General features: G+C 34.7%; 4 protein-coding genes across 6 annotated transcripts; all 4 read left to right on the top strand.

Annotated features, from left to right (window-relative positions):
• Positions 1 to 4248, top strand: LOC104703159 (guanine nucleotide-binding protein alpha-1 subunit). Its single transcript, XM_010419117.1, has 14 exons — positions 1 to 41; positions 552 to 743; positions 849 to 921; positions 1157 to 1197; positions 1277 to 1366; positions 1536 to 1613; positions 1718 to 1825; positions 1947 to 2048; positions 2628 to 2683; positions 3181 to 3315; positions 3405 to 3498; positions 3576 to 3635; positions 3724 to 3803; positions 3912 to 4248. The coding sequence occupies exons 2-14, from the start codon at positions 684 to 686 to the stop codon at positions 4087 to 4089; spliced, it is 1155 nt and encodes a 384-aa protein (XP_010417419.1). The 5' UTR covers positions 1 to 41; positions 552 to 683; the 3' UTR covers positions 4090 to 4248.
• LOC104703158 (fatty-acid-binding protein 2-like) lies at positions 4601 to 7364 on the top strand. Its single transcript, XM_010419116.2, has 11 exons — positions 4601 to 4783; positions 4961 to 5358; positions 5424 to 5640; positions 5786 to 5861; positions 5952 to 6054; positions 6178 to 6246; positions 6382 to 6418; positions 6517 to 6591; positions 6670 to 6721; positions 6842 to 6886; positions 6976 to 7364. The coding sequence occupies exons 2-11, from the start codon at positions 4985 to 4987 to the stop codon at positions 7071 to 7073; spliced, it is 1146 nt and encodes a 381-aa protein (XP_010417418.1). The 5' UTR covers positions 4601 to 4783; positions 4961 to 4984; the 3' UTR covers positions 7074 to 7364.
• On the top strand, positions 11038 to 13523 carry LOC104703157 (serine/threonine-protein kinase At5g01020-like). The gene is made up of 5 exons (XM_010419115.1): positions 11038 to 11541; positions 11860 to 11995; positions 12448 to 12584; positions 12672 to 12795; positions 12913 to 13523. The coding sequence occupies exons 1-5, from the start codon at positions 11131 to 11133 to the stop codon at positions 13377 to 13379; spliced, it is 1275 nt and encodes a 424-aa protein (XP_010417417.1). The 5' UTR covers positions 11038 to 11130; the 3' UTR covers positions 13380 to 13523.
• Positions 17724 to 21849, top strand: LOC104703156 (polyadenylate-binding protein-interacting protein 7-like). Of its 3 annotated transcripts, none has more exons than XM_010419112.2 (7): positions 17724 to 18035; positions 18420 to 18482; positions 18599 to 19478; positions 19916 to 20366; positions 20484 to 20554; positions 20951 to 21075; positions 21221 to 21849. In XM_010419112.2, the coding sequence occupies exons 3-7, from the start codon at positions 18693 to 18695 to the stop codon at positions 21513 to 21515; spliced, it is 1728 nt and encodes a 575-aa protein (XP_010417414.1). In that variant the 5' UTR covers positions 17724 to 18035; positions 18420 to 18482; positions 18599 to 18692; the 3' UTR covers positions 21516 to 21849. The 3 variants fall into 3 exon arrangements, with proteins under 3 accessions (XP_010417414.1, XP_010417415.1, XP_010417416.1); XM_010419113.2 differs by having other exon boundaries at positions 17724 to 17858; positions 21221 to 21563; XM_010419114.2 differs by having other exon boundaries at positions 17724 to 18055; positions 21221 to 21563.

The following is a 21857-nucleotide window of genomic DNA, read 5'->3' as shown; positions in this document are numbered from 1 at the left end:
CCCCCCCCCCAGTCTTCACTTTCTTTTCACTCCTTCTTCAGGTGACTTCTTCTTTTCCTTTTTCCCCCAAATTTGCTCTTCTGGGTTTTGTAAAAGTTTGTTTTTTTTTTTTGGTTTTATTACTCAGATCTTATCCTCGTCCTCCTGGTTCTGTTTTTTTTATTTATTTATTTTGTATTTCGTTTCAAATTGGGTTTTTTTTTTGTTTCTTCCAAGATTAGGGTTTTGTTTGTAGATTAGTTCGTCGTTGCTGTAGATTAAAAGTGAGAAATTTTCTGTTTTTTTTTTGGATCTGATTATAGTAGTGGAAATGTGACTTGATTTGCTTTCTCACAGTTAGCTAGTTCGAATTTTGTTATTGGTGTATGCTACTGAACTTGTTTCATTTCAAAGGTACTAATCCAATAAATTGTAAAGTTTTTTGCTTTTTTTTTTTTTTTTTTGAGACTTGCATTCTTTGAACATTTTTGGTTTGTGAAACTTTATGTATGTATGATCATGAATTCATGAATGTTGAAGGATTTATAAGTGTATGGTTTCATTACTACTAGGTGTGAGCATTGTTCTGTTATGAGAGGCAACTGTAGCTGGAAAGCTCAAGATTTTTGTTGTTAGCTGTGGGCCTTTATATTTTTTTTTTCGACTTTCATGCGGCTTATACCTGTGGGGATATAGAAACAATCATGGGCTTACTCTGCAGCAGAAGTCGACATCATACTGAAGATACTGAAGAGGATACACAGGTTCACATCAGTAGCTCTTGGCTCTTGTAAACACTATTTGATTCTATGTATGTGAGCATTAGTTCTGATAATTCAAGTGTTCACATGGTTTGTTTAAATCTACAGGCTGCTGAGATCGAAAGACGGATACAGCAAGAAGCAAAGGCTGAAAAGCATATTCGGAAGCTTCTGCTACTTGGTATGTGATCTCTTGCTAATATACAATCACGGACAATCTATTAGCGCGGATAGAAGCAATGTTGATAGAGTAAAATTTTGTTAACTCCTTGGAGAGTGATCTGCTGTTGCATTAGACTTTCTTGCTTTGTGTAAACCTTTTTCTTTATATCTACTTCTCTGAAGTTTTGCGCCTTCTGTATTTTGTTAACTTGCGAGTTTACACTAACTTCTTGACCGATCTTCCTGTAAAAAAGGTGCTGGTGAATCTGGAAAATCTCAATTTTTAAGCAGGCAAGTCACAAGGAAAATTGGTTGTAGTCTATTGCTTGAAATCTATTTATGAATTGTGTTAATAGAACTTACTACATTTGCAGATAAAACTCCTCTTTCAAACGGGATTTGATGAAGGGGAACTAAAAAGCTATGTTCCAGTGATCCATGCCAATGTCTACCAAACTATAAAAGTATGCAGTATTTTGAAATGGCTTTGTTGGGTTTATACTTTTAATTGGTGGCGTTTTCGAGTTCTTTCGATTAACTTTTTTTTATATATTAATAATTCATTTTTTGGTCACATGTTGATCTTAGTATGTTGTACATGTAGCTTATCAGCTACTCTATATTGTTGAACAGTTATTGCATGATGGAACAAAGGAGTTTGCTCAAAATGAAACAGATTCTGCAAAATATATATTATCATCTGAAAGTATTGTAAGTGGTCAAATTCTTAGGTCACTTGAGCTATCTTTTGTTAGAGTTTTGAGTATTGTAAAGTACATTATCTTTTGGCTCTCGACTTATTATCCTAATATCAGGAAATTGGGGAGAAGCTATCTGAGATTGGTGGTAGGTTAGACTATCCACGTCTTACCAAGGACCTCGCTGAGGGAATAGAAACACTATGGAAGGATCCTGCAATCCAGGTTTGTTTGTGTGTGGTTGTACATTTTGTTTACTGCTGCACTCCCAAGTTGAATACATGATTTAAATTCTTCTATCTTGGTTTGCACTTTTATGTGAATGTCCGGATTTTTCATTTTGTAGGAAACATGTGCTCGTGGTAATGAACTTCAAGTTCCTGATTGTACGAAATATCTGATGGAGAACTTGAAGAGACTATCAGATATAAATTATATACCAACAAAGGTATAGCCCAAGTATCACTATTTGTTGAAAACATTGGGNTTGCATAAGGTAAGGTAACAAAAACATATATGGTTTTGTTTTTACAGTCGATGTTTTTTTTATATATACATCAAAGTACGGTACATGTTTATGCATTCATTTTTGTCAGACTAAATGCTTTATTTTGCTAGTCGTTTAGGTTCCAAGCATGAGCTTGTGAGTGACAGATGTTTGGGCCTTTAACCAATATTAAACCTAAATCAATCGAATTGTGTTTAGTACGATGAATACGATATCATGACTATAATGTATACTTTAAGATTCAGTAAAATGTATTTTGCTGGTCATGCTAATTAGTAACTTCGACGCATGAGTTTGTACTTTGTATTAGACAACTAGTTTGTCTTTTTACCAAAAACCTTTTTTCTTTCTGTATATATATATATATATATATATATATATATATATATATATATATATATATTTAGTTTTAAGAGCTTCCAAACAACACATCTTCTAGGGTCAATCTGCATTTTCTGTGACCATGTGTCTTCCGTAATGTGTCCTCATTGGTGCAGTTTTTCTATGTTGGTGTTTCAGGAGGACATTCTCTATGCAAGAGTTCGTACAACTGGTGTCGTGGAAATACAGTTCAGGTGCCAACTACTCTGTATTTTACCTTTCTGCCTGTTTAATAGGGCATTTTTTATGCAAGTCAGGTCACAGGCTTTGTTAATAGGGTGAGAAACTGTTTGATATGTCCTAAGCTTTTAGTCTGGTGCACAAGCTTTATAATTAGCCTAGGCGGTTTGTTGTCAACTGTAGCTGTGTTGACAGCTTAGGAACAATCATCCGGCAATTAGCTAGAGAGCTAGCAGTGTAAAATCATGGTGGGATTCTAGAGTTTCTCGCATTGTAAATTGGAGTGTAGATTCTCTCGTTAATAAAGAGTCTTTGTGATGTGTAAATTGAATAAAACTGTTCACTAGTTTGGATCCTATGATTGTCATTTTTTTTAATGTACTAACAGAATCATACTGACTTCTAGACCAGTATCAAATTTGTTGTCGACGTGAATGTACTTTCAATAAGCCTTTATAGAAGACGGATTCAGCTATGGTATATATGAGTAGTAAACGCTTGATTTTTGCAGCCCTGTGGGAGAGAATAAGAAAAGTGGTGAAGTCTACCGGTTATTTGACGTGGGTGGACAGAGAAATGAGAGGAGGAAATGGATTCATCTGTTTGAAGGTGTAACTGCTGTGATATTTTGTGCTGCCATCAGCGAGTAAGCTCGCTCGTGTTATTATAAATTAGAAGGTATCTTTGCGCTGTTCACATATAATCATATATCACAACCGAGAGTTTTGATCATAGGTACGACCAAACGCTCTTTGAGGACGAGCAGAAAAACAGGATGATGGAGACCAAGGAATTATTCGACTGGGTTCTGAAACAGCCCTGTTTCGAGGTTTTTGTTGTTTTCTTTATATCCTTTGGGTTTTCTTGAGATGGGTGGTTTACAAAAAATTTGGTTCTCTTACGCAGAAAACATCCTTCATGCTGTTCTTGAACAAGTTTGACATATTTGAGAAGAAGGTTCTAGACGTAAGAACTGAAGCATAGGTTTATATGTTTAGATATAGGCAAGCAAGTCTTGTGGTTTAATAAAAAATTTCTTATTCGATGTGCATAGGTTCCGTTGAACGTCTGCGAGTGGTTCAGAGATTACCAACCAGTTTCAAGTGGGAAACAAGAGATCGAGCATGCATACGAGTAAGCTCGTCCCCCAAACTACTGATATACTAAATTGTTACTGTAATTTTGACCTTGTGATTTTTTATATTTCATCTGTTTTTTGGGACTTGGATGAAATAAAAAAAGGTTTGTAAAGAAGAAGTTTGAGGAATTATATTACCAGAACACGGCGCCGGATAGAGTGGACAGGGTATTCAAAATCTACAGGACGACGGCTTTGGACCAGAAGCTTGTAAAGAAAACGTTCAAGCTTGTAGATGAGACGCTAAGAAGGAGAAATCTATTGGAGGCTGGCCTTTTATGACCTTATTATTATTTATTACTATATAACTCTCAAGTAAATTTACCTCTCCTTTTTTATATAAGAAAAATTCAATGACGACCTGTGTAATTCATCTATCGGGACAAGAAAAAAAAAACTTGCCGATTCGAAAATTGGATTGTTTCTCGATGGCTCCAACTATTTCTTCTATATCCTCAATGTTTTTGGTTAACATTCTTGTTTCTCAATGTGGGTGCACAGCACAACCCATCTCCAACACAGTCAGTCATACGCAGTAAACTCCCATTAGTAGTTACCATTAGTGTCGGAACTTCTCAACATGAAAAAATTGGCACGTTAAAAACTGATAATACTCAATACTAAAAAGGTAGAGGGGTTGAAACTGAACATATATTATATACGATGACAAAACTGAAATATAGTTAAAACATATGGGCTCCACCGTGATTTCAGAACAGCGAACGTTTTTAATTAAAAAATTTTAAATAATTGCATTGAAGAACCCTGAAATTGAACTTTTTTTTCCCCAGAGGAAGCATCATTCATTCATTCATTCTTCGCCGTCGTTTGTGTTCTTAAGCCAAAGAATATTCCATTCCTTCTTCTTCGTCTCCTTCGTTTCGTCAATAGAGATCCCAAAAACAACACACAAACAAAGAAACCCACCCAAAAAAAAAACTTTATTGATTGATTCTTCGTTTCCGGTGCAATCTTGGTATGTTGTAATCACTCGCCTCTTTATTGTTGATATTGGCTACGTTACAGAAGAACCCATTACTTATATAGTTCATGATTGTTTGTTGTTGATTCGGCTTTTTAATTTTTTTTTTAAGTTTCGATTTGATCTTTTCTTGTTTAAGCAAAACCTTTGATTTTTATGGTCTTCTTGCAGAAGAAATCTTTGGAACGTTGATATATGGATCCAAATGCGGTTTTACCAAAGCCGCACGAGTTGTTTTCGCAATTACAAATGCCAGGAAGCTTTGCCTTTGAAGCTTTTAGTTGCATCTCCAAGTTTACAGGAGCTTTGCTTTGTTTGTTTTCCCATGGCAACTTGCAAAAGGAAGTACTATGTAACAACAACTTGAATCATCAATGTTGTAACAACAGCTTTGATTCTTCCAAGAATCTTATGAGCTATGGATCAAAAGATGTTATAAACAGTACTGTCTTGTTTCGAAACATTTCTAAATTCACTATTGTTCACCACTTTGTTAATGAAGCTGAGAGGCTTCATTCTTGTTCTGTGCTCTCCTTGGCTGCTGCGTTGGTACCTTCTTTCAATGTCATGTAAGTTTTTATCACTACTTAGACTATCTTTCGGGGCATTTTCTGATTGTGATTTTGTTTATTAGGTCTGCATATGGACTTGCTCTGCCACTAGGACTAGGGAGTGGTGATGGTGTTCAACCTCCGGAGAATACCAAAAATAGGACTTGTCAGGTTGGACATGAGGAATTTAGTGGTTTGAGTTTTCAAAAGTTGGACTGGACTAGAGAAACGATAGAGCCTCGTACAGGGATCGAATTCCCTATGCTGCTCAAGAAAAATGCTTCACGTTCTAATTCTGAGGTTCTTTTTAGCTTTTCTTCCTCAGTTACTTGTTACTCTTTGTTGTTACAACCTTTATGCTAGAGTATCTTATCACAGTTGTTACCAAAGAAGAGATTTTGAGTTTCGAAATTTTGATACATTTTGGAATTCATCACAATTTAAGGTGCTTGTTGCAACTGGATCTCGGACAATGAAAATTATCAGAATTAAATCTCTAAAAGTATATGCATTTGGTTTTTGTAAGTTCATTCTAGCTTTGTATCTTCTTTCTAATGTTTATTGAACCTTCTTTCATATTTTGCTTCTAACTACAACTTCTCTGAAATTAGATGTTCATCCTTCCTCGGTCTGCCAGAAGCTAGGGTCAAAGTACGCCTCGGTTCCAGCGAGCAAACTGGATAAATGCGACGAATTATACAAAGACCTTCTTAGGTATTATATAGCTTTGATTCATAGTAATCACTTCTTGACAGAAGTTTTATTGGTCTGAACTCTAATATGAGGTGTCTCTATTTCCACATTTCTTCTGAAAGTCTTTTTACTTGAGTTTTTCAGGGAGGATATTGTTATGAGTGTGAGGCTTGTGGTTAACTACAATGGCTTGAAGATCAATACTGTGAGAGAGTAAGTGGAAGTTCCATTATTGATTCTCAGATTTAAATTTTGTTTTATTTTAGTCTAGCGGATGATTTGAGGCGCATAACACTGACTGAGATAGATGGCAAAATAATATCTTCCCTTGTTTGTCTATTTTTCCAGTGTTTTTGAGAAATCTCTGCGTGCTCGTTTGGTGAAGGTAAATTATACACCGATAAGCAAAAGTATTGTATACTCTGATAAGCATTGTTGTGACTTACATTTTGCATATCGTAAGCTTCTCCATTTTTATTTCAGGCAAATCCAAAAACTGATTTCAATTGCTTGAATGATTTTGGTTCATTTTTCACACAAGACATTCCTATACCCGCGGTACCAATCGGCTTACACTTTACATTATACATACACGTAGAGGAATATGGCTCATTTTAGTGGCTCGCTCATTTGCAGGGAACAATAATAGACTTTCGACGAACAGCAGATGGACAACTAATCACAGAGAGTGAGTAATTATTACACTAGCTAGGGAAACTCTGATTGCGAGTTCTGTGTACAGTATGAAGCTTCCTTCTCTATGTACTTTATATTGTATACGTCACCTGAGTATGGTAAACATTTGCAGTTGGCGGTAACCTGATTGGAGCTGTCCGAAGCAAGGACCTTTGCAGTTAGTTCTTTTTTATTTATTTATTTATTTTTTTTTCATGCTCTTGTTTGCATTCCAAGTCCAAGGGCTGAGATTTGCAAACATTGCAGGGGCATTTTTTGGTATGTACATTGGAGATGTTCCGGTGTCTGAGCAGACAAAGGAGGAGATTGGTAGGAAAGTGGTGGGAATCATAAAGAGATGTTGAAATCAGTTACCTGTTAGACATCCAACGGCCTCTGAGTTTTAGAAGAAGGCAATTGGGTAGATTTACTACGCCGGTAATGTTTAACTGTTGTGAATCAAAATACTTTCTAAGCATGCAGCTTTGAGGGAGGAGTAAAACACTAATGGCACAAGTTGTATTAGATTGATTGTCTTGATTTGTCTGAAAGTATGTTCTTGTTGTCCTGTCGTTTTGATGATGTAAAAGAAGAAAATTCGTATTTGGTAAAGGTCAATAGCGAATATCATTTTAATAAAGAATCGAGTAATTAACTCGGAGATGTGTAACAAGAGAGTTTGGTCTCTTCTAAAGCTATCCGTATAAATCTTAGTTTATGAGAACAAAGAAAATTGTATGCTTAGCATATACAATGTTCGATGTGATGGTATGATATAGCAGCATGCAAATCTCGTATGGTCTGAATTTCATATCCCCTATCTAATAAAATGGAAGTACACAACATTTTTTTTAGACTATATAATATGTGTTATAAGATTAATGATTTGATTATTTGATATGCTATAGGTTATATGGATTGTAACTATTAGTTAAATCTCGATTTCAGATCTTCTTAAAAAAAATATTCCAAAAAAGTAAAATAAAATCTCCACAGAATATTTAATTAACCATATATAGACAACAAAATCTCAAATATTAATCACTCTTCCACAGATTAAGAGTGATTTTCGATTATACTAGCAACTATATATCAAAATAACATAAATAATGTTTATTATGATTGATTTGATAAATTTCAAAAAATTTAGGCTAATCAGCGGAACAATCATAAGAAATCTCAAAAAGAATTCAAGTATTCATATTTAGCATATGATTTTATTGCATAATATTTTATTCACAATAACTTTTAAAAACAATCACATACATTATATTTTATATAAAAATTACAATATAAATAAAAGAAATTTCAACATGTGCTCTAGCACGGATATGGTCTCAGTTTAATACCATATATAAAATATATGAAAAAAAACTAGACAAGTAACTAGTTTAATACTGTGTGCTAATGAATTTTTTTTTATTTAATATCTGATTATATATAACTTGATTTTAAAAGTTATTAATTCATATGACTGCTAACAACATATCACTTTTAGCTTAAATTAAGCATTTTTGTGTTAAACAATGCGAATTAAGGTTCAATATAGTAATTGAGTGAAATATACTACATCATGGAACACCACTCAAAATTTCAACTGTGTTAATTTCAAAACATCTTATATTTTCTTGTTAAAATACATTAGACTCTTTTTTTCTCTCAATAACTACTGTATAAATTATACTGTATTTTGCAAATTTCAAAAGTTTTACTTTAATTTTATCGTTGAGTTTTTTTTTAATTGTTTTTTTCGAGCTACTAAACAACAATACAAAATAGCGGAAGTCACCAACTAACTAATTTAGAAATGAAAAACAGTATCTTTATATGGACGATCTTGTCTACCATATTACAACGGCTACATTCACAGAATAAATCTTACTAAGCTTAAACAATAACGTAGGCTAAATAGTTTAATCCGGAAAATGAATTCATGTGGCGGCTGGTGACTAGTCACAATTCCCCGATAGTTCCGCGATAATGAAACTATCCAATTATTGTACGTGTACGTTCATGCATTCGACGAACTACTCGTCAATTTAGTTGTTAATTTTAAATTACTACACTGAAGTATCTTGGTTTGGTTTTAAACGGATGCAATGCACTTATATCCTCAGGTTATCCATGTCGTCGAATTAATAGATATATAATTGCATGTAATGTTTTATAGGTTAATCGCCCGCGACAGATTACAAAAAAATCTTAAGCAAAACTCAAGAACAGGTAACTGAAAATGCATAGATGAAGAAAAGATGGCGCAAAATTATCTTTAATTTTTTCTTTTATAATTTAACATATGATGTTTTATGAATATTTTTTTTCAAGGTTTTATAATTTGATTTTTAGAAAAATTATAACTAGCATTCTACGTTGACATGATTAATCTTTCAGTATTTTGATGAATCTATTGCTAGTCAGCTGAGACACATGCTGATTTAGCCAAAGCAATATCGATTTGTGGACGATACACATAAGAATCCTGACACATAAGTTATTGTTTATATTTATTTGGATTTTAAGACCTAACGGGCCAAACTCGAACTCAGCCCATATTGCAGCGGTTAATGAAGTGAGTAAATCGAAAGATTGGACCGAGAGAACCAGAATCAAAACACATCAGGATTCTTTCTTTTTTTTTAACACATCAGGATTCATGTGCCCTTTAATTTGTTTTACCATGAGATTGTCTCAAATTCCAGTAAAGCAATTTGGGTCCGAAGCTCCTGCAATGACTTATGGATCACTTCTCTTACGTGTAAAAAAAATAGTTTAACTAGAGCAAAGGTTACGAGTTTGCTTGCATTAAATCACATATTGTATTGCCATTTGTCAGTACACAATATGTAAAATACCTACGAGTGTGTTTTGTACATGTACACAATATCAATATGCATGCACATAAAACTGATAGTTTGATACTTGTTGGTGCGGGATTTAGCACCCCCAACATACCGATCTAAACCGGAAAGACAATTCAATTAATTAACTGGGAATCCGGTTAATATCCACTTAACGTTTATTTGAGGCATGTTCGGAAGAAGGCGGCCCAGCCTAAAGATAAGCCGACTTCCCAATTCGCCTGGTGGCCGATTTGAAGAGAAGAAACAACTTTCCTTATTTTAGTTCGAATTATAGGGAAAATTAATATTGTTTGTAATCTAGAGAAAGTATAAAGAGGGGAAAGCTCCTTCATTGTAAACATCCAGCAATTAATACAAAAACCCTAATTCTTCATTGTTCTTGAGAAAAAAACTCTAATTTCTTTTTCAAGAGATCAAAACCCCTCTTTATTTTCTAGCTTTAATCCAGTTTTTAGAGAGAGATCTTAAGTGAATTTGTTCCCCACTCATACAAATTCATTTTGTGAATCCTAGATTTAACAATACTGATGAGTTCTATCGACAAGAACTATTATGTTACCTACCTGAAGACCAACCGACCATTAGTTATTGCATAAATTGATTAGTTAAGAGTAATAAAATCAATGTATGGTACAAATTTGTTTGTTTGCCTCTTTACTTCTATAAATTCTAATCATCGAAGAAATAAAGTCAACGGACATCCAATTATGTCCCAATCATCTCATTCTCCTTTCAACAAGGCGAATCATATATTCTTTGTGTATAATTTATATATTTGCCAGCCGAAAATATATACCAGCTATTTTTAAATTGCTTATATTCTCATAACAAAAAGAGAGAACTAAAAAAGCCTTTTGAGAGGAGAAATCGAATTAGTGGAATGTAGAGAGACACCTTTTTAATTCACCTAACCATTTTAAAAATTAACTAAATTATTAGAACAAAAACTATTAGACAAATATAATAAACCAAGTCTTTTGAAACGAGAGATCGTATTAGTGGAATGTAGAGATACACTTTTTTAATTCATTCAAAATATATGCAAAATTATTTAGTCGGATCCGTAGACTTTTGTAAGATGAAGTCTAGCTTATAAGTACAATTAAATGGATTTAAAACAAATATTATTGTGAAAACACGTTCACTCACTTGAAGATATTGATATTCTTAAAAATGTTATGATAAAAATATGCAATTTGCATTATTTCCCAAGAAAAAGTGATGGGAGGTTATGAGAACAATGAATCGTGTTTCTCCTGAGAAATATACCAGCCTTGAGCTTAGAACAAAATAAATAGAGTATATATTCCCCAAATATATTACAAACAGATATAAAAAGCAACTACTTATCATACATAAATAAATGGGAAAATTCAAAGGCTTGTCAGTACGAATAAGACACACCAACTACTATAAATACAGGACTTTGAAGACAAGTAGGTTAACTAAAACATCCTTAATTTCTAAACCTACGCACTCTACAAAAGGTACATCAAAAGGAGTAAAAGACCATCTTTCTCCATTTTTTGCCCAAAAAAAAAAAGCAAAAAGAAAGAAGAAAATGGCAGTGATCAAGAAGAAGAAGACATCATTGACATCTCTGTTCTTGGGGTGTTACAAGGCAAAGAACACAAGCAAATACGAAGGAGAGGAGAAACCTGTAATGAAAATAAGAACTTGTCCAGCGTTCAAGAGGCTGTCTTTATCAGACATAAGCGATCCAAGCTCGCCCATGTCGGTCATGGATGATCTATCTCACTCCTTTACATCTCAGAAGCTTCGCTTGTTCACGTTGTCTGAGCTGAGAATGATTACGCATAATTTCTCCAGAAGTAACATGTTAGGCGAAGGAGGGTTTGGGCCGGTTTACAAAGGGTTTATTGATGATAAGGTTAAACCTGGTTTAGAACCCCAACCGGTTGCTGTTAAGGCTCTTGATCTTCATGGCCATCAAGGCCATAGAGAATGGCTGGTAACATTTCTATCTCTTTTTTATGTGTTTGTCTAGGTTGAAGACTTTTTTTATCTATATTTTTTTTTTTGACATCACTTTTTTTTTATCTATTTAAAAGAACAATTAATTTACTTTTGTTGTTTAACTAATGCAATACAATTACAATAGAGGGAATTCAAGATTGCTCTTCTGTTTTTTTTTTCTCTTCTTAATAGCTTATGAATAGGATCATTTAATTTTACAATATTCCAAATTGATTTTTGTGGAAATTTCTTTCATATTTTTTTAGTGTATATATATATAATTAACGTTAAAGATTTTTTTTTATATTTGCAGGCGGAGATACTATTTTTAGGACAACTAAGTAATAAACATCTTGTTAAGCTGATTGGATTTTGTTATGAAGAGGAGCAAAGAGTGCTTGTTTATGAGTACATGCCTCGGGGTAGCTTGGAGAACCAGCTCTTTAGAAGTACGTCATCTACTTAATTAGTTAATTTATATATATATATATATATCATCATACATACCAAAAAAACAAATATATATATATAAATATATATCATCATCATACATACCAAAAAAACAAAAACATCTGTTCTAACCCGGCCCCGATCGAGTTGCAAGTTTTTGTGTTGGTTTCTTTCTTTTTTGTACCTTTTATAGTTCTATTAATACTTTAATAGCATCTTGAAACTTAATAGAACAACTCCATAAAGACTTTATCAAAAAAAGAAGAAAAAAAACTCCATGAAGATTTTCACGTTTTAATTATCAAATAACAATAACTTTTTTGAAAAGACCTCATGCTTCACGTTAACTGTACTTCATCATTTTTTTTTTATAAGTATTGTCGCTTCTACACAACTTTAATTAATAATATGAGTAAAATAATTAAGTAAAAAAATGTTTGAATTTGGATAGGAAATAGCGTAGCAATGGCATGGGGAATAAGAATGAAGATAGCCCTTGGAGCCGCCAAAGGTTTAGCTTTTCTCCATGAAGCAGAGAAACCTGTCATCTACAGAGACTTCAAAACCTCTAATATATTGTTAGACTCCGTAAGTGTGTCTCTTTTTCATCTTTAAGTTTTATATCCACAAGTAATAAATCAAATTGCTAATTTCGAGTAATTTATGATTTTACAGAACTATAACGCCAAATTATCAGACTTTGGTCTAGCCAAAGATGGACCTGAAGGCGAACATACACATGTAACAACTCGAGTGATGGGAACACAAGGTTATGCCGCGCCCGAATATATCATGACTGGTAATCGATCTATCGCCCGACTATATAGAATTGATAATCCCTTTTACCATTTAACGGTATAACCGAAACTCTTTGAGATATGTTTTGATGGGTTTTTTTTGTGTGTGTGTGTGGTAGGTCACTTAACGACGATGAATGATGTATATAGTTTTGGAGTAGTTTTGTTAGAACTGATAACGGGGAAAAGGTCGATGGACAATACCCGGGCACGGAGGGAACAAAGCCTCGTGGAATGGATGCGGCCCATGTTAAGGGACCAACGAAAGCTAGAGCAGATAATCGACCCGAGGCTCGAGAGCCAGTACAAAACAGAAGCGGCACAGGTAGCTGCTTCCCTAGCATACAAATGTCTAAGCCAACAACCCAAGTATAGACCTACAATGTGTGAGGTGGTTAAGGTCTTAGAGTCTATCCAAGAAGTTGAGATTAGGGAGCGTGATGTTAACAACAAAGAAGCGAAGAAGCTTGTTGATATAAAAAAGTGTAGGCATCATCACCGTAGAGGCCAAAGACGTGTGAATATCGCTTATTCAGATTCTCTCCTCTACAAGGAATCCAGGGCAAAGCAAAACAATGACGTTTGAAACACATCATTTTCTCGTTTACAACATTGATACTCTATAAATGCACTTCCTATTATAAGTTTTAATTATAAGCCTTCTCCGTAAATTTAAAGGATAGAAAGGTGATGTTAAATATCCCAATTATATGGAATTTAATTTAGATTAGTTTCCTTTACGTATTTTTTTAAAAATTATATACAAGAAATCTAAAATAAATGTTTTTAAACTATAAATCAATATTCTAGAAATAAGAAAATCTTTTTTAGGCTATGTTGTACGAAAGTTTCGTTGGAGGTACAAATTCGGCTTCGGTGGAGGTCCACATTTTGCTTCAGAACCGAAAGTTCTCATAAGTTTTCAGTTCATTTTTTTAACACTTGCAAAAAATCTAGTTTGGAAGTGAAGATGCATCTACTAACATAGGTGATGTACTAAGACTGAAGTAGTTCAGGAGATGGTGCAACAGAACTGAATAGAAACAAAAAAAGAAGTATAGAAGGAAATCTCTTTACGCGGTTCAGGGAAGACATGAGCATAAAGAGAAGAGTCTGGAAGCATAAAAACTTTCCTTTTATGGGATAAAAGAAACATCACAAAGATTGTGATTTTCCTATCCCATAAGGAAAGAGGAAATTGACAATTTACTTAGAATAGGGAATTAGCATGTTGTATGGCTAAGACCTATTAGTATAAATAGGGGATTGGGGCTTAGGAGGAGCTCAACACTTCAAAGGTTGAGAATTTCTAACAATTTAATCTTAAGTTTAAAGAAATAAAAACTAGGAGATTCAAAGAGGGCTAAGGGGTTGGGAGAGAATCTTATATTTGGTTGTGATTTAAGATTAAGAGTACTTTTAGAGATTACAAAATAGTGTTAAGAAGAAACCTTGTAAACACATTTTCTAATAAATCAAAAGAGTGTTTTGAATCCCTTTGTGTCACTTTGTGTTATCGTCACAACCACATAGCTCTTGCATTTTCAATTAGTATAAGAGTAGTCACTGGTGAGGAACTATGGGGTTTGGAAGTCCAGGATGAAATCCATAATTGGAGGTATCGATAGTCTTGCTAGGAAAAATGTACTTGAAAAGTGGGAGGAACCGACTATCAAAGATGAAGCAGGTACAAGCGGTTTTATGTTTTGGAGGCAAGGAGTTGGTGTTGTAAGTGAAGGAGATAGTGTTTGTGAATCACGATGGTGAGAAGCCACTGTTGTCGTCAGAGATGAGGCGAGGGTTTTCATCAGCACAGGAGAAGGAAGATAATTAAGACCAAAATTGTCTTTCTGCTTTATCAAAAAATGTTAATTCTATACCATAAAAAAATACCCAATTACAAAAGTTTTAAGGGAAGAAAGACCCAATAAACAAGGGAGATTCTCAAAATAGCACCATTTTAACTTTTTGTTCCAAAATTAGCACACATTATCAAAAGTTCCAAAACTAGCACAAAATCTAATATGTGGATAATTATACTAAATGTTATTGTTATTTTTTTTTGGACTAAAAATACTACGAGGCCCATAACCTTTCATTCTTAACATTGTTCATTAACCCAATTGACAAAAATATCCCTTCAAAACATCTGTGTCATTCTCGTCTCTCACCAAAATATGATGACGATCTCTTGTTCTTGCCAGTAGCTTCTCCGGTTTCTCGTCGCTTTGTCGGTCTCTCATCGCTGTTACATCGTCACCGGTATATCTTCGTTGTTCTATCATCGGTAATATCTCGTTGCCGCTTTGGATTCACGATTCTTTTTCTTCCTCGATCAGATTCTTCGTCTTCGAGTCACATTTCATCATCGGTCTTCCTAAAGGTAAGCTTTACATCCATTTTCACTTGTTACTCTCCTTCTATTGTAGAAATTGTAAGCATTGTAACTTTTATATGTGTGTGAATTTGACTTCTTTAAATCAGTAGAAACCTAAATTGCCAGATTTTCAGTGTCGGTATATTTCAATCAATTAGTTAGGGCATAAACAAAGCAGATCTTGAGATGATTTAGTGTTGGTTTATGTGTGGGTGATTTGCATTTGTAAATTTTATGTTTGTTGTGATTAGTATTTTGGATTTTTCTAGTCTTGTCCCTTCTTAGTAATTGAATTTGTTACAGAAATAAAAGAAGAGTTACTGTTAGCTGCAAAAAAATATGTTAAAATTCGTTTAAGGACAAGTTTAGCATAAGTGTCTTTGTGAGTCTTGAAATTGTATGCTTTGTAGCTTATTGAGTTGGTTTTGGAGCTGAGATAGGCCTCCATTAGTTAAGCTTCTGTTTTGTGTTGTTAGATTTAGATGCTACCTAATGATAAATCTGAATCATGTTTGCCATATGATTTGAACCTTGCCCAAATACAATTTTTTTATAAGACAACTCGGTTTTCTTATTACTTATCCTATGTTGTCATCCTTATTGATTGTTGCTTCTGTATTGTTTATTCTTTGTTGCTCGTGTACTGATTTATTTCTTAGTCATATTTGGAAATTCTTGAAGCATTGTTAAGAATTCATGAACAATTTCCTAAAACATATTCACTGATTTTTTTTTATCGCAGAAAATGGTAACTGGAGCTTTTTCCAAGTTACATGATGTATGTGCAGTTCCTTGTAAGTCGGAGTTATACTTTTGGGGTTCGTGATGTGTGTAATCTGGATGAATTCATGCTGGATTAATAGATTATGGATTCTTTTATCTCTTTTGTTTATGTTTAGTGTGTAGAAAAGGTAAAGTACCCAAAGGATTAACAAGGTTGTTCGTGAGAGGCTTAAGCGTGAGCATTTGTGAAATAATTTGAATTTGATGTTCACTGTATCAAAATGTTTCTACCTTTCTTTCTCTCTCTCTCTCTCAAGCCTCTATTGTGGCCCTCTTTGATTTGCACTGGTGTTTGTTTCATAACATTTATTTTAGGAAGGACTCAATAATATTTAGGACGATTCCATAAAATTCAGGATAGCCTTCATAAATATTTAGGATGACACAATCAAATCATTACCCTTATATGTATAGATAAATATCAGGATGTACAGTAAAATAAAATCAATATCCCTCACTAAATAGAGTAATTTGTAATATATTAAGGCAAATCATAAATAAAAGATTCAAATACTCATTCTTTTAAATTTATGATGAATTTCAGGATGACCTTCATAAAAAATTTGAGTCTGTTTAGGAATGAGTCATTGAAGTTTAGAAAGGTCTTACTAAAACATTATGCTGGATATTCTTATTTGCTACGTTTATTGTAAAACATCTAAAATCAAATCATCATACATCACTAATGGAATAATATGTGATACAATAACACAAAACACATATAAAGAGATTTAAAAACATATTTTTAAAAAAATTAGGAAGGATTTCATAGCTTTTAGGAAGACATTTTTGAATTTTACGGTTCTGACAGTGAAAGCGAACTAAGAAGCAGATCCAATTTATGTTCCATCGCTGCGACTCTATTCGCCGTCACGTTCAGCTTCATTTCTGTACGACGCTTTCCGACTCTAAATTGACCCGTCAAAGTTTCGATCTTTTTCCTCCATCGTTATTGTAACCGCTTCCAATGAGAAAATGGTGGAAGACAATGATGATTCGAACATCCAAATAGTTCCGACAGAGAAGATTGAAGGGCGATTACGATGAAGAGGGAGATACTATGGAGTCCAGCCGGTGATGGAGTCAGGTGAAAGCAATGAGATAAGGTGAGTTTTTCTCGAAAGGTATTAAAAACGAAATCGGAGGTGAAGAAAAAAAAGCACAGAAATAATAATAAATATATAAAATAAATGCTACTTTTGGAACATTCAAGTGGATGTGCTAACTCTGGAAGAAAAAGTTCAATTGGTGCTAGTATAGAGTATTTCTTAATAAACAATAACCTCAAATTTTAATTCTAACATTTTGTTAAATTTGTTTTAGTGTAAAGTTTTCTTTAAAAACTCACAAATCTATCATAAACTAGTTATTAACATAATTTAAGTTTTTTTTTTTTTTCCTCATTCCTCTATGAGTTTAATTACTCAAAACCTTGAGTGATAAACTGATAAGGATCTATGTTAACAAACTCACACATTTCTAGCTAAATTTTGTGTCCCTTTCATCTTTATTGATTAGTGAAAAATAAATAAATACCCCTATTGTAGAGGGAAAAAATAGTTTAATAAAAGCAACTAATCAAAGCCTATAAAATACTTACAATTAGGCCCCTAATGATAAGGATTAATAAGTGTTTTATTAATTAGCTTAATAGATGGAGATAGATTGAGAGAGAGCATTAAACCAAAAAAAAAAGAAAAAAAAAAAAGGTCAAATCTCGAGAGAGAGAGAGAGGCGCAAGGTTTGGTGTCTTGTTTAATAAAAAATCTTGTGGTGCTCGCTCGTGTTACTGCTGCTTACTTTAGCCCTCTCCTTGGCCCAAACAAACAATACAACACCATAGAGAGAGAGAGAGAGAAGTAGAAGAAAGACGACGCTTACCACCAAACTCGAATCCCTAGGGAGGTAACCAAAACACTTAGCTCTCCGATTACCCCAAACTGCAAATTTCTCATCTCTTTCTCTCTCTTCTTCTTTATCTTGTTTTCAGCAGCCTTTTTTTACCTTTTTCTTTAACTCTGTCTCTCTCTGATCTTGTGTTATCTTCTTCTATGGATCCATTTCTATTTCTTCCCCCAAAAGGTTCTCTCTTCCTTAAAAGGGTATTCTTACCTCTGCAGATTTTTGCCAATTTCTTTTTGTGTGGTTGAATGAATCTCAAATCTTGGATTTGCTTAAAAATCTTGTTTTTTAAAAAAAAAAAAAAAAAAAGATTTGCTTTTTATGGGTGTATCAGTTATTATTTATCAGATATCTTCATTCAATTACTTTTTCAAGAATTTAGGAATTTTGTAGTTGAGTTTCAAATTTGGGGGTTTTTGTTTTCTTAAAATGTGTTTGGCTGCTAAGAATTGTGAGTAGGTTTTGTACATATCATAAATAAAAAGCTGCAATGCTTTTGACTTATGAATTTTGTAGCCACTGAAAATGTTATCTTTTTTTCTTCTTTTTGTTTTTCTTGTTTAGGTTGGTAATATGAATTGAGAGTCCACACTGCGCACACGTGTGTATCTAATCTATTGCCGTCAGGTGCTGCTTACTTACTTATCTGAGTAAATTTTGCTGATTAAAGCAAAACTATTTTGCAGGTTTCTTTTTCTGAGTAATTTGAGAGTTCTAAAAGCAAACTTCTTTCTTTTTCCCAGGGTTTTGGTTTTGTAGTCTTCCTTGTTCCCACAAAGTTATTTGCTTTCTTTGTCTTTGGCTGGATAGCATTTTTATTACCATTTTATTGAAATAATGAGCTTAACCAAGAAATCAAGTGATCCAAAGCTAAGTGGTACTAGTATCAAGCCAACAACTTTGAACCCTCATGCTGCTGAGTTTGTTCCCTTTACACTACGTTCTCCTTCATCTGGAGGTACAAGCTCTTTGGATGCTGCCTCGTCTAGACTTTTAGCTTCCTCTAGTTCTGTTGGGAAAGGTGTTCTTGACCGATCTGAATCATCTGCGTCGCATCACTCTGATGAAGAAGCACGTCAGTTCTGGAGTAACCAGCTTCCTGATGATTTAACTCCAGATTTCGGGTTAATGACTCATGATGAAAATGCTTATGGTTCTGGGAGTTTGTCACTAGCTAGCTTGTCCTTGTATGACAACGCTAATGAAGCTGAAAAGTTTCCTTCTGCTGCTGGAGGATACGGGTTTTCAGACCAAACTGGATTAGCTTCGCATACCGCTAATGGTAATAGCTTGGCTGAGAAGAGTAGATTTCCCATTTCTTCATTCGGGGAAGACCCTCAGCGACCGAATTTCATGCAACTCAGTCCAAAGCCTTGGGATAAGCAAATCATGAATGCCGAGCAGCTTCTTGGGAATGACAGGGAAAGAAACCCTTTCAGTGGGAACTCTCGTCATGGGTTCGTTAACGACTTGATTACTGAGACTCCAGGGGAAATGGAAGTGAACCCTGTGGATTTTCTTGCTTCTCAGTTCCCCGGTTTTGCCGCTGAAAGTCTAGCAGAAGTTTATTTTGCTAACGGGTGTGATTTGCAGTTGACAGTTGAGATGCTTACTCAGCTTGAGGTATCCATTCTCCTAATCAATATATGGCATAGCTTTCATTGATGTTTCAACTTCTTACAATGTTATAGGGAATATGCTACCCTCTGCCTTTCCAAAAAATTATCTTGTGAAACGTTAATCGTTTGCCAAAAATCTGTTTCCCTGGCTATGAAACCCATTATTCCTTGTGAACAAATGGTTCAGTAAGATTTAAATATATTGCAAACCTTATGCCTTCATTTGGCAGAGAGAAGGTAGCTGCCCATAATGTCTTGAAGGAGTAGGATCTGTGCCAAAACTATTTAAGAGTGGCTATGAGGGTACCAGATATATTTAATTTACTGGATGGTGTGATCCTTTTTATTAGCTGTTATGTGTAATCATGTTTTTTTTGCTATTTAATGTGTGTTTCTTTCATTCAAGTGATCTTGTTGTTAACTTCCATCTCTTAACTGTAGCTACAAGTGGATGGTGGCTTGAGTCAGACAATAAGCCCCAAGCCTTATGCTGCTCCTAGTCTAACTCCTATGGATTTTCCTGCTCTAAGCATCTCAAATAGCCATGGTATTCCTGCCCAGTTTGGTGGGGATGATTTGCAACAAACTGGAAATCACTACCAATCTCCTGAGAAGGATAACATGTTCTTCTTCAAGTCGGGACCATCAGTTTCTCAGCCTGGTTCAATCGATTATGTTTCCGCTGTCAGGAAGTTAGCATCTCAGGATTCTGGTATATGGAAATATGAACGAAACGATTCAGCAGACTCATCTATTGGCTCTAGCAGAAATTCTCAGGCTTCAGCTGGTGCTTACAAAAGTGGCCGTGGGAGGGGTATATATTCTGATAAACTGCAAAGTCGAGCCCAAACTCGACCTGCTCCTGTCTGGCTGGAAACCGGGGATGCAGTTGGTAAATGTCTACTTTTGATACAGATAACTATATCAGTCTTGTAATACATCTGCTTCGAACAGTTATCTTATTGGAAAATGTTGTGATTGTGGCTCTCTTCTTCATGTGAATGAACAGGGAATATGTATTCAGACTTACGCGAGGAAGCACGTGACTATGCACGTCTGCGCAATGTATACTTCGAACAGGTATAATATACTTAGAAATGACTTTTTTCCCATTTATGTCGCCTCTATTTTTTCTGCGGACTATCTAGCTATGTTGCTTTGTGCAACTGGGAAGTTCCATCTGGTTCTATACCTGTCTAAATGTTAAGGCCGTGTAATGGGGCCTAACCTTGAGGGTGATCTCTCTATTTTCCAGATTCTTTTTTGAAAAATACTTTGGGTGTATCACGCAGTGAATTATAAGTAGTTCCAGTCTTATATTCAAATTAAAATGATAGTTTATAAATCCTTTTCCAATTCCATCAATGATGGGGGTTTCATCGGTTTTATTACTTTCGACGTCATATTATTAACGTGTTATCTTTCTGTGTTAGTCATGTACGCTCAATATTCTATGTTGCTTCTGGTTGAGCGTAGGCACGGCAAGCATACCTTGTTGGCAATAAGGCATTAGCTAAAGAGCTAAGTGTCAAGGGACAGTTGCATAACATGCAAATGAAGGCTGCTCATGGAAAAGCACAAGAAGCCATTTACCGCCAGAGGTTTGACTTCTTTACCTTGCTGCATTGCATCTCCTTCTGACATAATCTTTTATCCCAAACACATACTGCTATTTCCATAAAGAAAAAAACAGCACTCTTGTTAGTATCTCTGTTCTAACCTGCCTATGAGCAATAAATGAAACAGGAACCCGGTGTGTCAAGGAAACAGTAGAGGAAATGAAAGAATGATAGACTTGCATGGGTTACATGTGAGTGAAGCTCTTCAGGTGTTGAAGCACGAACTGAGTGTATTGAGGAGCACAGCTCGAGCAACGCTAGAGAGGCTTCATGTTTACATATGTGTAGGTACCGGCCACCACACAAGGGGTTCCCGTACTCCGGCTAGACTCCCAGTTGCTGTACAGCGGTACCTACTCGAAGAAGAAGGGCTTGACTATTCTGAGCCTCAGGCCGGTCTCCTTAGAGTCATCATATACTGACAGACAAAAGCCAGGTACTTATATAGGATACACGACGGGAAAAGAAAAGAAAAGAAAAAAAAAGGAAAAGGTGACCACGCTATTCATTTGTTGTATCTGTTCTGTACATGGAGAGAGAGAAACTAGCTGAAAATGAAGAAGGAAAAAAAAGTGTTAGGAAAGAGATCTGCAAGAAGGAATGAAGGTGTATGCATAAAAATGTTTAGGTTTGTTCAGTTAATACTTTTTGTAGCATCAGAGGATCGATCGGACCTCTTTCTATCTTTTTTTGTCGGGATTTATACGATGTTTTGTTGATTCTCTGTGCTTTATAACAGTTTTACTCTATATGCTATACTCCTT

The sequence above is a fragment of the Camelina sativa genome, chromosome 7 (genome assembly GCF_000633955.1).
Source record: "Camelina sativa cultivar DH55 chromosome 7, Cs, whole genome shotgun sequence".
NCBI lineage: Eukaryota > Viridiplantae > Streptophyta > Magnoliopsida > Brassicales > Brassicaceae > Camelina > Camelina sativa.
This window is presented reverse-complemented; position numbering and strand designations above follow the sequence as displayed.

Bases quoted from the DNA above. Each gene is read 5' to 3' on its own strand.
- LOC104703159 (XM_010419117.1), top strand. From the start codon at position 684: ATGGGCTTACTCTGCAGCAGAAGTCGACATCATACTGAAGATACTGAA. The intron at 1,367-1,535 runs GTATGCAGTATT...ATTGTTGAACAG, and splicing joins ATGTCTACCAAACTATAAAA to TTATTGCATGATGGAACAAA. The intron at 3,316-3,404 runs GTAAGCTCGCTC...TTTTGATCATAG, and splicing joins TTTTGTGCTGCCATCAGCGA to GTACGACCAAACGCTCTTTG.
- LOC104703158 (XM_010419116.2), top strand. From the start codon at position 4,985: ATGGATCCAAATGCGGTTTTACCAAAGCCGCACGAGTTGTTTTCGCAA. The intron at 6,592-6,669 runs GTACCAATCGGC...GCTCATTTGCAG, and splicing joins AAGACATTCCTATACCCGCG to GGAACAATAATAGACTTTCG. The intron at 6,722-6,841 runs GTGAGTAATTAT...AAACATTTGCAG, and splicing joins TGGACAACTAATCACAGAGA to TTGGCGGTAACCTGATTGGA.
- LOC104703157 (XM_010419115.1), top strand. From the start codon at position 11,131: ATGGCAGTGATCAAGAAGAAGAAGACATCATTGACATCTCTGTTCTTG. The intron at 11,996-12,447 runs GTACGTCATCTA...GAATTTGGATAG, and splicing joins GGAGAACCAGCTCTTTAGAA to GAAATAGCGTAGCAATGGCA. The intron at 12,585-12,671 runs GTAAGTGTGTCT...ATGATTTTACAG, and splicing joins CTAATATATTGTTAGACTCC to AACTATAACGCCAAATTATC.
- LOC104703156 (XM_010419112.2), top strand. From the start codon at position 18,693: ATGAGCTTAACCAAGAAATCAAGTGATCCAAAGCTAAGTGGTACTAGT. The intron at 19,479-19,915 runs GTATCCATTCTC...TCTTAACTGTAG, and splicing joins AGATGCTTACTCAGCTTGAG to CTACAAGTGGATGGTGGCTT. The intron at 20,367-20,483 runs GTAAATGTCTAC...GTGAATGAACAG, and splicing joins GGAAACCGGGGATGCAGTTG to GGAATATGTATTCAGACTTA.